At 57.6% G+C, this 16,402-nt stretch overlaps 1 protein-coding gene across 1 annotated transcript in view; it reads left to right on the top strand.

The window, feature by feature from the left end:
* The first annotated feature begins 2,280 nt into the window (after positions 1–2,280).
* ADCY3 (adenylate cyclase 3) overlaps positions 2,281–16,402 on the top strand; it is a 39,727-nt gene continuing 25,605 nt past the window's right edge. The window contains exons 1-2 of the mRNA XM_069011881.1: positions 2,281–3,469; positions 15,379–15,528. Coding sequence (XP_068867982.1) covers positions 2,792–3,469; positions 15,379–15,528 — 828 coding nt within the window. The 5' untranslated portion in view covers positions 2,281–2,791. The remainder of the gene's footprint in view (positions 3,470–15,378; positions 15,529–16,402) is intronic.

Genomic DNA, 16,402 nt, shown 5'->3' with positions numbered 1-16,402 from the left:
GGCTCATTCCCGGTTTTCCGGGGCTTGTTGCCGGTTCTGGAATTGCGGCTGGAAGCTGTGGGAAGTGCGGGATTCCCGGCAGGGAATTCCCGGCGCATCCCGGAGCCGCTGGAATGGGCTTGGACGCTCCGGAATCCCGGGAAAAGCTCCGGAATCCCGGGAAAAGCTCCGGCACCGAGGATCCTTATGGATATTTATGGATATTTACGGATATTTGTGGATATTTACGGATATTTACGGATATTTATTTATGGAATTGGGGCCAGTGCAATATCCGGGATTTTCCTACTTCCGGGCAGCTTTTCCGTGGATTTTCCCCTTCCCTCTAAATACAGACGAATCCCAAATTCCCGCTTTTCCCTTTTCCGGCGGCGTTCGGGCATTGGGAATCCAGGGAAATCCGGGATCCTTCGGCTCTTCCTGGGGGTTCCTGGGATAAAATTCCAGCCGGGAATCGCTTCTCCCTCCTCTCCGCTGTGGGAACATCCAAGGGAAACGTTGCTCATCCTGAAATCCCCTCCGATTTTCCCTCTGGAAAAACCCCTTGGATTTGGCTCCGGATCCCCTTTCCCCATCCCAGAATTCCCTGGAATCCTCCCCGCTTTCCCAGCGGAGGAAATTCCCTAAATTCTGCCTCCAAAGCCGTTTTTCCCGGTTTTTTTTTCCTCCCCCCCCCCCTCACGCAGGAAGGGGAGCGATCCCAGAATTCCAGACCCGGAATGGATCCCAGTTTTTTTGGGGATTTTTTTTTTTTTTTTTTCCCGATCCCGGGATCCAAACCGAATTCCCGCTGTTTTCCCGCTGGAGGAGCGCTTGGGATGCTTTTCCCGCTTTTCCATGGATCTGGGGGGGATGGGGGGGTGTTTGGAGCCGATCCCGCGTTTCCCGCAATCCCCGTGGAATTCCCGAATTCCGTCGTTTTTACACGTGAGATCCCGCTTGGAAAACTGGGAATTCCGCTTGGATTCCCTTTTCCAGCTGGAGCTGGAGCCGAGGGAAGGCTGGAGCTCGGGATTTCTTGGGATTGGGCTCCCAGCGATTCCCACAGGGATGAGCTGGAGCCTGGCGGGAATTTGGGAATCCCGAATTCCGCATCCCCGCTCCAGCCCTGGCCTGAATCCCACTTTTTTTTTTTAATGTGGGAAGAGCGACTTTTCCCGCGCCGGGATCCGGATCCCAGAGCCGGGGATCAACACCGGGAGCGCCTCCGAAGGAATCCGGGATGGGAAAACCTCTGGATGCGCCCTCCTGCTTCCCAACATTCCGGGATTTTCCCGGAGAATTTCCGGCCCTGCTCCCGCTCCGAGATCCCGGTGACGTGTCCAGGCAAAATCCAGGGAAAAATCCTTCCCTGGGATCAGGAGTTTTGGTTCATTCCCGCTCCGGAGCCTGGAATTCCCTGGAAAAGCGGCCGGAGCTGTTGGGATGAGGATGCCTGGGAAGGAGGTGCGGCAAATCCCGGGATCTGGGGGTTCCTCGGGGCTGGCGCGGGTGGGATCTTGGGAAGGAATTCCCGGCTGGGCTGGAATTCCCAGGGAATGCCCGGATCCCTGGCAGTGCCCAAGGAAAGGCTGGAGCAGCCTGGGATCATCGGGGGAGGTGCCGGGCTGGGAATGGGATGGGATTGAAGCTGCGTGGATCCCAGGCAAAGCATCCCGGGATTCTGGGATCCAGGAGGCTGCGAATCCATGCCCAGGGGTTTTTCTGGGAGTCGGGGATGGGAAAGGGAAGGGAGACCCTTCCTGGAGTGCCGAGATTGCCAGGGAAGGGCCTGGAGGCCGGAATTCCTTCCCGCAGAGGAGTCGGGATGGGGCTGGATCCAATGCCAGGCTGGGAGAGGCGGGAATGGAGGGATTTCCCTGGGAAAGGGGAGCTCGGGCTGGGATCTTGGGAAGGGATTCCCGGCTGCGCTGGAATTCCCAGGGAATGCCCGCATCCCTGGGAGCGTCCAAGGAAAGGCTGGAGCAGCCTGGGATCATCGGGGAGGTGCCGGGCTCGGACCGGGATGAGCTCCAGGAATTCCGGGCTTCCGCTGCTCCCCGCCCGCATTCCCGAGGGATGAGGATGAGCGTGGGGATGGAGCGGCTGCAGCAGCAGCGCATCCACGGCCGAATTCCCTCGGGAAGCGGCCGCCGCTTCCCAGTTTTTGTTTCCACCCCCTCCCCCCCCCCACGCCCGGCAGCGAGAGGGTTACGGGAGGCGGGGATCCCGGGAAAAGCCCTTCCCGCTTCCCTGCCTCCATCCCGAGCTTTTCCATGGCCCCGCTGCCGCCGAGGCGCCGGGAAGCTCCAGCGGGAAGAGGATGCGGGGAGCGGGATAAGGGCGGGCACCGGGATCGCATCCCCGAATCCCGGCATCCATCCCGGTATCCATCCCGGTATCCATGCCGGTATCCATGCCGGTATCCATCCCGGCATCCCACCCATCCCGGCGGGAACGAGGCATCTCGGGAAGGAGCGCCGGGAAAAAGCTCGGGAAGGAGGAGCGGGGAGGAGGCATCGCGACATCTCTGTGGCGGTGCTGGGAAAGCTGGGAAAGCACCGGGAAGCGGAGCCGGGAAGCGGAGCCGGGAAGCGGAGCCGGGAAGCGGAGCCGGGAAGCGGAGCCGGGAAGCGGAGCCGGGAAGCGGAGCCGGGAAGGAATCCCGGCCTCCCCCCTGGAATTCCCGAGCTTCCCGTTTTCCCGGGATCCAGGCGAAGCGGCAAGGCCCGGTAGGACGGCGATGCCGCGAGTGACGCTGCGCTGAGCATCCCGAACATTCCCGCGGCCGGGAAAACCGGGAATTAAAAGCATGGCCCGGAACCGCGCCTTCTCCGAGCCGGAATTCTCGGCCGAATACTCCGCCGATTATTCCCTGAGTTTCCCATCGGATCCCGGAGGCGCCGGGATCCGCCGCTCCCAGGAAGCGCCGGCGCCGCGCTGGGGGCCCTGCCCGTGCCTGCCGCATTCCCGGCGCTTCTCCTTCGCTCCCGAATCCTTGGAAAAGCTCTACCAGACCTATTTCCGCCGCCAGCGCCACGAGACGCTGCTGGTGCTCGTGGTGTTCGCCGCCCTCTTCGACTGCTACATCCTGGGAATGTGCGCCGGCTTCTCCCGCATGGAAAAGCTTTTCCCGGCGCTGGCGGCGCTGGCCGGGCTGGTGGCGCACGGCTCCCTCTTCCTGCTCCTCAAATCCCGGCTGCTCCCGGAGCGCCTTTCCCAGAAATTCCTGCCGTGCGCCCTGTGGATCCTGGTGCTGGCGCAGGTGTGGGCGTACCTGGGGCTGGAATTCCGGGCTTTTCCAGAGGCCGTGGATACGGTGGGATGGCAGGCGTTCTTCGCCTTCTCCTTCTTCCTGACGCTGCCGCTGCGCCTGGCGCGGATCCTGCTGCTCACGGCCGCGTCCTGCGGCGTCCACGCGCTCGTGCTGGGAATCGCCGCGCTCCAGAGGCGCCAGGATAACCTGGATCGGGGAGCGCTGGCCAGGCAGGTACGGGAGGGACTGGGAATGGGAATGGGAAGGGAAGGGACTGGGAATGGACTGAGAAGGGACTGGAATGGGAAGGGAATGGGAAGGGAATGGGAAGGGCAAGGGAAGGGACTGGGAGTGGACTGGGAATTGCCAGGGAAGGGACTGGGAATGGACTGGGAAGGGACTGGAATGGGAAGGGCAAGGGAAGGGACTGGGAAGGGACTGGGAATTGCCAGGGAAGGGACTGGGAATGGACTGGGAAGGGACTGGAATGGGAAGGGAATGGGAAAGGCAAGGGAATGGACTGGGAATTCACTGGGAAGGGACTGGAATGGGAAGGGAATGGGAAGGGAATGGGAAGGGCAAGGGAAGGGACTGGGAATTGCCAGGGAAGGGACTGGGAATGGACTGGGAAGGGACTGGAATGGGAAGGGAATGGGAAGGGAATGGGAAGGGCAAGGGAAGGGACTGGGAATGGACTGGGAATTGCCAGGGAAGGGACTGGGAATGGACTGGGAATGGACTGGAATGGGAAGGGAATGGGAAGGGAATGGGAAGGGACTGGGAATTGCCAGGGAAGGGACTGGGAATGGACTGGGAATGGACTGGAATGGGAAGGGAATGGGAAGGGAATGGGAAGGGCAAGGGAAGGGACTGGGAATGGCCATGGAAGCGACTGGGAATTGACGGGGATGGGAGTGGGAAGGGAGTGGGAAGGGACTGGGAAGGGAGTGGGAAGGGACTGGGAATGGACTGGGAATTGTCAGGGAAGGGACTGGGAATTGATGGGGAAGGGACTGGGAATGGCCAGGGAAGGGCCAGGGAAGGGACCGGGAATGGCAAGGGAAGGGAATGGGAAGGGACTGGGATGGGAAGGGAATGGGAAGGGCAAGGGAAGGGACTGGGAAGGGACTGGGACGAGACTGGGAAGGGCAAGGGAAGGGACTGGGAATGGACTGGAATGGGAAGGGAATGGGAAGGGAATGGGAATGGACTGGGAATGGCCATGGAAGCGACTGGGAATTGACGGGGATGGGAGTGGGAAAGGAGTGGGAAGGGAGTGGGAAGGGACTGGGAATGGACCGGGAATTGTCAGGGAAGGGACTGGGAATGGACTGGGAAGGGACTGGAATGGGAAGGGAATGGGAAGGGCAAGGGAAGGGACTGGGAATGGACTGGGAAGGGACTGGAATGGGAAGGGAATGGGAAGGGAATGGGAAGGGCAAGGGAAGGGACTGGGAATGGACTGGGAATTCACTGGGAAGGGACTGGAATGGGAAGGGCAAGGGAAGGGACTGGGAAGGGACTGGGAATTGCCAGAGAAGGGACTGGGAATGGACTGGGAAGGGACTGGGAATGGGAAGGGAATGGGAAGGGACTGGGAAGGGACTGGGAATTGCCAGGGAAGGGACTGGGAATTGATGGGGAAGGGACTGGGAATTGCCAGGGAAGGGACTGGGAATTGATGGGGAAGGGACTGGGAATGGACTGGGAAGGGACTGGAATGGGAAGGGAATGGGAAGGGCAAGGGAAGGGACTGGGAATGGCCATGGAAGCGACTGGGAATTGACGGGGATGGGAGTGGGAAGGGAGTGGGAAGGGACTGGGAAGGGAGTGGGAAGGGACTGGGAATGGACTGGGAATTGTCAGGGAAGGGACTGGGAATTGATGGGGAAGGGACTGGGAATGGCCAGGGAAGGGCCAGGGAAGGGACCGGGAATGGCAAGGGAAGGGAATGGGAAGGGACTGGGATGGGAAGGGAATGGGAAGGGCAAGGGAAGGGACTGGGAATGGACTGGGAATTGCCAGGGAAGGGACTGGGAATGGACTGGGAAGGGACTGGAATGGGAAGGGAATGGGAAGGGCAAGGGAAGGGACTGGGAATGGACTGGAATGGGAAGGGAATGGGAAGGGAATGGGAAGGGCAAGGGAAGGGACTGGGAATGGACTGGGAATTCACTGGGAAGGGACTGGAATGGGAAGGGCAAGGGAAGGGACTGGGAAGGGACTGGGAATTGCCAGAGAAGGGACTGGGAATGGACTGGGAAGGGACTGGGAATGGGAAGGGAATGGGAAGGGACTGGGAAGGGACTGGGAATTGACGGGGAATGGAATGGGAATTGTCAGGGAAGGGACTGGGAAGGGACTGGGAATGGCCAGGGAAGGGACTGGGAATTGATGGGGAAGGGACTGGGAATGGGAAGGGAATGGACTGGGAAGGGACAGGGAAGAGACTGGGAAGGGACTGGGACTGGGTCAGGGAAGGGACTGGGAAAGGACAGGGAATGGACTGGGAAGGGACTGGGAAGGGACTGGAATGGGAAGGGACTGGGAATGGACTGGGAGAAGCCGCGTTTGGGGTTTCCAGGGGGTTTCTGGGAGTTATCCAGGGGTTATCCAGGGGTTATCCAGGGGTTATCCAGGGGTTATCCAGGAGTTATCCAGGAGTTATCCAGGGGTTATCCAGGGGTTATCCATGGGTTATCCAGGGGTTATCCAGGGGTTATCCAGGGGTTATCCAGGAGTTATCCAGGAGTTATCCAGGGGTTATCCATGGGTTATCCAGGGGTTATCCAGGGGTTATCCAGGGGTTATCCATGGGTTATCCAGGGGTTATCCAGGGGTTATCCAGGGGTTATCCCGGGGTTATCCAGGGGTTATCCATGGGTTATCCAGGGGTTATCCAGGGGTTATCCAGGGGTTATCCAGGGGTTATCCCGGAGTTATCCAGGGGTTATCCATGGGTTATCCAGGGGTTATCCAGGGGTTATCCAGGAGTTATCCAGGGGTTATCCAGGGGTTATCCAGGAGTTATCCAGGGGTTATCCAGGGGTTATCCCGGGGTTATCCATGGGTTATCCATGGGTTATCCAGGGGTTATCCATGGGTTATCCATGGGTTATCCAGGGGTTATCCAGGGGTTATCCAGGAGTTATCCAGGAGTTATCCAGGGGTTATCCATGGGTTATCCAGGGGTTATCCAGGGGTTATCCAGGGGTTATCCATGGGTTATCCAGGGGTTATCCAGGGGTTATCCAGGGGTTATCCCGGGGTTATCCAGGGGTTATCCATGGGTTATCCAGGGGTTATCCAGGGGTTATCCAGGGGTTATCCAGGGGTTATCCCGGAGTTATCCAGGGGTTATCCATGGGTTATCCAGGAGTTATCCCGGGGTTATCCAGGGGTTATCCATGGGTTATCCAGGGGTTATCCAGGGGTTATCCAGGAGTTATCCAGGGGTTATCCAGGGGTTATCCAGGAGTTATCCAGGGGTTATCCAGGGGTTATCCAGGGGTTATCCAGGGGTTATCCAGGGGTTATCCAGGGGTTATCCAGGAGTTATCCAGGAGTTATCCCGGGGTTATCCATGGGTTATCCAGGGGTTATCCAGGGGTTATCCAGGAGTTATCCAGGAGTTATCCAGGGGTTATCCATGGGTTATCCAGGGGTTATCCAGGGGTTATCCAGGGGTTATCCATGGGTTATCCAGGGGTTATCCAGGGGTTATCCAGGGGTTATCCCGGGGTTATCCAGGGGTTATCCATGGGTTATCCAGGGGTTATCCAGGGGTTATCCAGGGGTTATCCAGGGGTTATCCCGGAGTTATCCAGGGGTTATCCATGGGTTATCCAGGGGTTATCCAGGGGTTATCCAGGAGTTATCCAGGGGTTATCCAGGGGTTATCCAGGAGTTATCCAGGGGTTATCCAGGGGTTATCCCGGGGTTATCCATGGGTTATCCATGGGTTATCCAGGGGTTATCCATGGGTTATCCATGGGTTATCCAGGGGTTATCCAGGGGTTATCCAGGAGTTATCCAGGAGTTATCCAGGGGTTATCCATGGGTTATCCAGGGGTTATCCAGGGGTTATCCAGGGGTTATCCATGGGTTATCCAGGGGTTATCCAGGGGTTATCCAGGGGTTATCCCGGGGTTATCCAGGGGTTATCCATGGGTTATCCAGGGGTTATCCAGGGGTTATCCAGGGGTTATCCAGGGGTTATCCCGGAGTTATCCAGGGGTTATCCATGGGTTATCCAGGAGTTATCCCGGGGTTATCCAGGGGTTATCCATGGGTTATCCAGGGGTTATCCAGGGGTTATCCAGGGGTTATCCCGGGGTTATCCAGGGGTTATCCATGGGTTATCCAGGGGTTATCCAGGGGTTATCCAGGGGTTATCCAGGGGTTATCCCGGAGTTATCCAGGGGTTATCCAGGGGTTATCCAGGAGTTATCCAGGGGTTATCCAGGGGTTATCCCGGGGTTATCCATGGGTTATCCATGGGTTATCCAGGGGTTATCCAGGGGTTATCCAGGGGTTATCCAGGGGTTATCCAGGAGTTATCCAGGGGTTATCCAGGGGTTATCCAGGGGTTATCCAGGAGTTATCCAGGAGTTATCCCGGGGTTATCCAGGGGTTATCCAGGAGTTATCCAGGGGTTATCCAGGAGTTATCCAGGGGTTATCCAGGGGTTATCCAGGGGTTATCCAGGGGTTATCCAGGAGTTATCCAGGAGTTATCCAGGGGTTATCCAGGGGTTATCCAGGGGTTATCCCGGGGTTATCCATGGGTTATCCAGGGGTTATCCAGGGGTTATCCAGGAGTTATCCAGGGGTTATCCAGGGGTTATCCAGGGGTTATCCAGGAGTTATCCAGGAGTTATCCAGGAGTTATCCAGGGGTTATCCAGGAGTTATCCAGGGGTTATCCAGGAGTTATCCAGGAGTTATCCAGGGGTTATCCAGGAGTTATCCAGGGGTTATCCAGGGGTTATCCAGGGGTTATCCAGGAGTTATCCAGGGGTTATCCAGGGGTTATCCAGGGGTTATCCAGGAGTTATCCAGGGGTTATCCAGGGGTTATCCAGGGGTTATCCAGGAGTTATCCAGGGGTTATCCAGGGGTTATCCAGGAGTTATCCAGGGGTTATCCAGGGGTTATCCAGGAGTTATCCAGGGGTTATCCAGGGGTTATCCATGGGTTATCCATGGGTTATCCAGGGGTTATCCAGGGGTTATCCAGGAGTTATCCAGGAGTTATCCTGGGGTTATCCAGGGGTTATCCAGGGGTTATCCAGGGGTTATCCAGGGGTTATCCAGGGGTTATCCAGGAGTTATCCAGGAGTTATCCAGGGGTTATCCATGGGTTATCCATGGGTTATCCAGGGGTTATCCAGGGGTTATCCAGGGGTTATCCCGGGGTTATCCAGGGGTTATCCATGGGTTATCCAGGGGTTATCCAGGGGTTATCCAGGGGTTATCCCGGGGTTATCCAGGGGTTATCCATGGGTTATCCAGGGGTTATCCAGGGGTTATCCAGGGGTTATCCAGGGGTTATCCCGGAGTTATCCAGGGGTTATCCATGGGTTATCCAGGAGTTATCCCGGGGTTATCCAGGGGTTATCCATGGGTTATCCAGGGGTTATCCAGGGGTTATCCAGGGGTTATCCCGGGGTTATCCAGGGGTTATCCATGGGTTATCCAGGGGTTATCCAGGGGTTATCCAGGGGTTATCCAGGGGTTATCCCGGAGTTATCCAGGGGTTATCCATGGGTTATCCAGGAGTTATCCCGGGGTTATCCAGGGGTTATCCAGGAGTTATCCAGGGGTTATCCCGGAGTTATCCAGGAGTTATCCAGGGGTTATCCAGGGGTTATCCAGGGGTTATCCCGGGGTTATCCATGGGTTATCCAGGGGTTATCCAGGGGTTATCCAGGGGTTATCCCGGGGTTATCCAGGGGTTATCCATGGGTTATCCAGGGGTTATCCAGGGGTTATCCAGGGGTTATCCAGGGGTTATCCCGGAGTTATCCAGGGGTTATCCATGGGTTATCCAGGAGTTATCCCGGGGTTATCCAGGGGTTATCCAGGAGTTATCCAGGGGTTATCCAGGAGTTATCCAGGAGTTATCCAGGGGTTATCCAGGGGTTATCCAGGGGTTATCCCGGGGTTATCCATGGGTTATCCAGGGGTTATCCAGGGGTTATCCAGGGGTTATCCAGGAGTTATCCAGGGGTTATCCAGGGGTTATCCAGGGGTTATCCAGGAGTTATCCAGGAGTTATCCAGGAGTTATCCAGGGGTTATCCAGGAGTTATCCAGGGGTTATCCAGGGGTTATCCAGGAGTTATCCAGGGGTTATCCAGGAGTTATCCAGGGGTTATCCAGGGGTTATCCAGGGGTTATCCAGGAGTTATCCAGGGGTTATCCAGGGGTTATCCAGGAGTTATCCAGGGGTTATCCATGAGTTATCCCGGGGTTATCCAGGGGTTATCCAGGGGTTATCCAGGAGTTATCCAGGGGTTATCCAGGGGTTATCCAGGGGTTATCCAGGGGTTATCCAGGAGTTATCCAGGAGTTATCCAGGGGTTATCCAGGAGTTATCCAGGAGTTATCCAGGGGTTATCCAGGAGTTATCCAGGAGTTATCCAGGAGTTATCCAGGAGTTATCCAGGAGTTATCCAGGGGTTATCCATGGGTTATCCAGGAGTTATCCAGGGGTTATCCAGGAGTTATCCAGGGGTTATCCATGGGTTATCCAGGAGTTATCCAGGGGTTATCCAGGGGTTATCCAGGGGTTATCCAGGAGTTATCCAGGGGTTATCCAGGGGTTATCCAGGAGTTATCCAGGAGTTATCCAGGAGTTATCCAGGGGTTATCCAGGGGTTATCCAGGGGTTATCCAGGAGTTATCCAGGAGTTATCCAGGAGTTATCCAGGGGTTATCCAGGGGTTATCCAGGGGTTATCCAGGGGTTATCCAGGAGTTATCCAGGGGTTATCCAGGAGTTATCCAGGGGTTATCCAGGGGTTATCCAGGGGTTATCCAGGAGTTATCCAGGGGTTATCCAGGGGTTATCCAGGAGTTATCCAGGGGTTATCCAGGAGTTATCCCGGGGTTATCCAGGGGTTATCCAGGAGTTATCCAGGGGTTATCCAGGGGTTATCCAGGGGTTATCCAGGGGTTATCCAGGAGTTATCCAGGAGTTATCCAGGGGTTATCCAGGAGTTATCCAGGAGTTATCCAGGAGTTATCCAGGAGTTATCCAGGAGTTATCCAGGGGTTATCCATGGGTTATCCAGGAGTTATCCAGGGGTTATCCAGGAGTTATCCAGGGGTTATCCAGGAGTTATCCAGGGGTTATCCATGGGTTATCCAGGAGTTATCCAGGGGTTATCCAGGGGTTATCCAGGGGTTATCCAGGAGTTATCCAGGGGTTATCCAGGGGTTATCCAGGAGTTATCCAGGAGTTATCCAGGAGTTATCCAGGGGTTATCCAGGGGTTTTCCATGGGTTATCCGGTAGTTATCCGGGGGTCATCCTGGGGTTATCCAGGGGTTATCCATGGGTTATCCAGGGGTTATCCTTGGGTTATCCAGGAGTTCCATTCCCATCCCTGCACTCTGACCCTACAGCCGGGCGTGATCCCGATCCTGGGAGTTGATCCCGGTGTTTTCCTGGGAGCAGGGACATTCCTGAAATTTCCGGAACGCTTTGGAAGGGGACCTTGATTCCCAAAATTCATGGGCTGGGTTGGAAGGGGACCTTGAGGATCGTTTCCAATCCCAATATCCCGCGGTGGGAATGCCGGAAGTGCCGGGAGAGCACTCCCGGATCCATCCCACGGAACCGCCTGGAGAGCCTGGAACGGGGTTGGAAGTCTGGAAAACCGAGGCACAATTCCCCGATTTCTCCCCATTCCTGCCCATCCGGCCCCGCTTGTGCCGATATCCCTTGGAATGGCCAAAATTCCCAAAAAAGGGCCCGAAATCGCCGGAATGTGGCAGCAACCCAGCGTCCCTGGGAGCTTTCCCAGGAGGAGAAATCCAGGTTTATTCCCAGATTCTTGGGGGATTCCCATTTTCCAGGGATGTTTTTCCAGGGATGGAATTTCGTCCCCAGTCCCAGACGCGGCTTTCGGGACGAGCCCCAGGATCGGGAGCGGGGACGATCCCTGGCATTCCAGATCCTTCGTATTTCCCAGGAAACACCGGCTGGGATTGGGTTTATTCCCAAAATCTGGGAATTCCGTGGCTTGGCCAAATCCCTTTCCCTCCCACCGATGTTCCTGAGCTTTTCCAAGGCCAGAATAGGGGGGGAAAAGCTGGAGATGGAAAATTGTCGGGAAAATCCCACGGGAAGCGTCGGGTTTGCTCCGTAAGGGCTCTGTGGGAATTCGGGATTCCCTGGATCAGCTCCTGGGAAAGCTCCAGCTGCTCCCGGCCTAAAGAGGAGGGAGAAGGTGGGAATTTATTCCCTCTTTTGGGATAGTTCGGGAATGTGGGGGTCAGGCCGAGAGTTTGGAAAATGGAGCCCAAGAAAATCCCGGAAATCCCAATTTCCCCTTCTTTTTGGGATGTGGGCTTTGGGGTTTGTGGGATCCCAGGAGGAAAACCTTGGGATTTGGGAAGAGAGGGAACACCCGGCCAGGCCTCTCCGAGTTAATCATTGCCCAGGAACGGAGCCTCCGGAGCCGGGGAAACCTTGGCAACCGCTGGGAAAGCGGGAACGGCGTGTCCAGGAATAAATAGCCCGGGCTCGGCCGTTCCCGAGGGCACGGCTATTTTTAGGATGAGCCGGAGGATGGAGCGGGGCCACGGAGAGGTGCTGGAATTCAGGAGGATCCCAAAGGATCGGGATTCGGGGTGGGAGCTTTTCTCGCAGCATGTGGGATCCGGGATCTCCTCCGTGCCGGAGATTTTCCCACCGAATTTGGGATCTGGGATCGGAGCTTTTCCTGCTGCATTTGGGGTCTGGGATTGGAGGTTTTCCCACCGAATTTGGGATCTGGGATCGGAGCTTTTCCTGCTGCATTTGGGGTCTGGGATTGGAGATTTTCCCACCGAATTTGGGATCCAGGATCGGAGCTTTTCCTGCAGAATGTGGGGTCTGGGATCTCCTCCGTGCCGGAGATTTTCCCACAGAATTTGGGATCTGGGATCGGAGCTTTTCCTGCTGCATTTGGGATCTGGGATTGGAGCTTTTCCCACAGAATTTGGGATCCGGGATCGGAGCTTTTCCTGCAGAATGTAGGGTCTGGGATCAGAGCTTTTCCAACAGAATTTGGGATCTGGGATCGAAGCTTTTCCTGCTGCATTTGGGTTCTGGGATCTCCTCCGTGCCAGAGATTTTCCCACAGAATTTGGGATCTGGGATTGGAGCTTTTCCCACAGCATTTGGGATCTGGGATCCGGGATCTCCTCTGTGCCAGAGCTTTCCCCACCACAGCATTTGGGATCTGGGATTGGAGCTTTTCCACAGAATTTAGGATCTGGGATCTGGGATCTCCTCCGTGCCAGAGCTTTTCCCACAGAATTTGGGATCTGGGATCGGAGCTTTTCCCACAGCATTTGGGTTCTGGGATCGGAGCTTTCCCCACAGAATTTGGGATCTGGGAAGTGTTTTGGAGCTTGGGACACAGCGGGAGAGGTTTTTGGGATGAGAATCATGGAAGGGCAGCGGGATGCTCATGGAAAAGCAGCTGGAAGAGCAGCTGGGATGGGATGTGGTGCTTCCGAGCGAGCGGATTCCCGGGATTTTCGGCATTCCCGGTGTTCCGAGCTTTCCGTGGCCATCCGTGGCTGGAAGAGTGTCCCGTTGTCATGGCAACCCCGGAGCCAGGACAAAAATAGCCCAGCTCCGTGGGGGGGGTTTCTCCTCCCTTCCCACCTCCAGACGGATCCGGGCAATTCCCGGGAATCCCCGGCTGTGCCGGCGGCGCCTGGGGCAGGATCCGGCCTTGGGGATTTTGGGATCTGTCCCTTCCTCCCTGTCCCCATCCCCTTATCCCAAATCCATGTCCCCATTTCCGTGCCACCACGACCCCTCTGGCACAGCCCATGGGAACGGGATCCAGGATGTGGGGTCAGGATCCAGCCTGTGGGATGGGATCCATCCCCTGGATCTGGGCCTATCCCATGGGATCAGCCAGGATCCAGGACGTGGGGTCGGGATCCAGCCCAGAGGATGGGATCCATCCCATGGAACTGGGTCTGGTCCCTGGATCCAGGCCATGGGAACAGGATCCAGCCCAGAGTATGGGATCCATCCCATGGATCTGGGTCTATCCCATGGGATCAGCCAGGATCCATGGGAACAGGATCTAGCCCAGAGTATGGGATCCATCCCATGGATCTGAGTCTATCCTGTGGGATCCATCCCATGGATCCAGGACTTGAGGACAGGATCCAGCCCAGAGGATGGGATCCATCCCCATAGATCCAGGTCTATCCCATGGGATCAGCCAGGATCCATGGGAACCGGATCCAGCCCAGAGTATGGGATCCATCCCATGGATCCAAGTCTATCCTGTGGGATCAGCCAGGATCCAGGACTTGGGGACAGGATCCAACTTGGAGGACAGGATCCATCCCATGGAGCTGGGTCTGGTCCCGTGGGATCAGCCAGGATCCAGGCCATGGGAATGGGATCCAATCCATGGGATCAGGATCCAGACCAAAGGGAAAGGATCCAGCCCCGAGGATGGGATCCATCCCCTTGGATCCGGGTCTATCCTGTGGGATTGGCCAGGATCCATGGGAACAGGATCCAGGACGTGGGGTCAGGATCCAACCCACGGGAACAGGATCCAGCCCCGAGGATGGGATCCATCCCACTGAACTGGGTCTGATCCCGTGGGATCAGCCAGGATCCATGGGAACAGGGTCCAGGCCATGGGATCAGGATCCAGGACTTGGGGACGGGATCCGGCCCAGAGGATGGGATCCATCCCGTGGATCTGGGTCTATCCAATAGGATCAGCCAGGATCCAGCCCATGGGCTCAGGATCCAGCCTGTGGGATGGGATCCATCCCATGGATCCGGATCTATCCCATGGGATCAGCCACAATCCAGGCCATGGGCTCAGGATCCAGCCTGGAGGATGGGATCCATCCCATGGATCTGGGTCTATCCCATAGGATCAGCCAGGATCCATGGGCTCAGGATCCAGCCTGTGGGATGGGATCCATCCCATGGATCTGGGTCAATCCCATAGGATCAGCCAGGATCCAGGCCATGGGCTCAGGATCCAGCCTGTGGGATGGGATCCATCCCATGGATCTGGGTCTATCCCATAGGATCAGCCAGGATCCATGGGATCAGCCAGGATCCAGGCCATGGGCTCAGGATCCAGCCTGTGGGATGGGATCCATCCCATGGATCTGGGTCTATCCCATAGGATCAGCCAGGATCCAGGCCATGGGCTCAGGATCCAGCCTGTGGGATGGGATCCATCCCATGGATCTGGGTCTATCCCATAGGATCAGCCAGGATCCATGGGATCAGCCAGGATCCAGGCCATGGGCTCAGGATCCAGCCTGTGGGATGGGATCCATCCCATGGATCTGGGTCTATCCCATAGGATCAGCCAGGATCCATGGGCTCAGGATCCAGCCTGTGGGATGGGATCCATCCCGTGGCTCCGGATGCTCCCGGTGGGATGGGACAGGGCGACTCCCGAGCCTTCGGCCGTTCCGGGGGATGCGGAGCGCCCGGAGCGCCGAGAACCTCCCGCACTCGGAGCTCGGCCGTGTTTTTCCGAAGGCTGCAATTCCCACGGCGGGGCCTCAATTCCCAGGGAATGGCGCCGCGTGATCCGCTCGGAGCCGCTCCCCTTCCCCCGGGATCCCCCCAGATCCCCGCGGGATCCCCCGGCTCCCTGCCCAGCTGCCGCCTTTTTCCAAAACATCCCCGCCACTTTGAACACCGGGAATCCCCCGGGATGCTCCAGGCGCCATTCCCACCCCGCGGAGCCGCTTTTCCCCCCGAATTCCCAATATTTACCCCGCAGCGGGACCTGAGCTTGTTCTCCGTGATTTAAACAAAAAACCGGGGCCGCGCCGGCGCCGCTTCCGGCCCCGCTCATCCCGGAATTCCTGCTCTTCGTTCCCGGATATGCCGTGATCCCAAATTCCCGCTCTTTGTCCCCGAAGCTGGTGTCCAACGTGGCCATCTACGTGTGCGCCATCACCGTGGGCTCCATGTCCTACTGCATGGCCGACCGGAAGCACCGCAAGGCCTTCCTGGAAGCGCGGCAATCCCTGGAGGTCAAACTCAACCTGGAGGAGCAGAGCCAGCAGCAGGTGGGAACGGGGCCGGGAATGGGGCCGGGAATGGGGCCGGGAATGGGGTGGGAATGGGGACAGGAATGGGGCCGGAAATGGGGTGGGAATGGGGACGGGAATGGGGCTGGGAATGGGGCTGGGAATGGGGTGGGAATGGGGTAGGAATGGGGGTGGGAATGGGGTGGGAACGGGGCCGGGAATGGGGCTGGGAATGGGGCTGGGAATGGGGTGGGAATGGGGGTGGGAATGGGAGTGGGAATGGGGGTGGGAATGGGGTGGGAATGGGGATGGGAATGGGATGGGAATGGGGATGGGAATGGGGGTGGGAATGGGGCTGGGAATGGGGGTGGGAATGGGGGTGGGAATGGGGTGGGAATGGGGCAGGGAATGGGGGTGGGAATGGGAATGGGGTGGGAATGGGGATGGGAATAGGGGTGGGAGTGGGAGTGGGAATGGGGGTGGGAATGGGGTGGGAGTGGGGATGGGAATGGGGCTGGGAATGGGGGTGGGAATGGGCTGGGAATGGGGATGGGAATGGGGGTGGGAATGGGGGTGGGAATGGGATGGGAATGGGGATGGGAATGGGGGTGGGAATGGGGGTGGGAATGGGATGGGAATGGGGGTGGGAATGGGGATGGGAATGGGGGTGGGAATGGGGGTGGGAATGGGATGGGAATGGGGGTGGGAATGGGGCAGGGAATGGGGGTGGGAATGGGGTGGGAATGGGGCTGGGAATGGGGCAGGGAATGGGGGTGGGAATGGGGGTGGGAATGGGATGGGAATGGGGCAGGGAATGGGGATGGGAATGGGGGTGGGGATGGGGTGGGAATGGGGATGGGAACGGGGACGGGAACGGGAACGGGGCCAGGAATGGGGCTGGGAATGAGGGTGG

The sequence above is a fragment of the Aphelocoma coerulescens genome, chromosome 3 (genome assembly GCF_041296385.1).
Source record: "Aphelocoma coerulescens isolate FSJ_1873_10779 chromosome 3, UR_Acoe_1.0, whole genome shotgun sequence".
Classification (NCBI taxonomy): domain Eukaryota; kingdom Metazoa; phylum Chordata; class Aves; order Passeriformes; family Corvidae; genus Aphelocoma; species Aphelocoma coerulescens.
The sequence above is the reverse complement of the archived record's forward strand: the minus strand, read 5'-3'. Positions and strand labels throughout refer to the sequence as shown.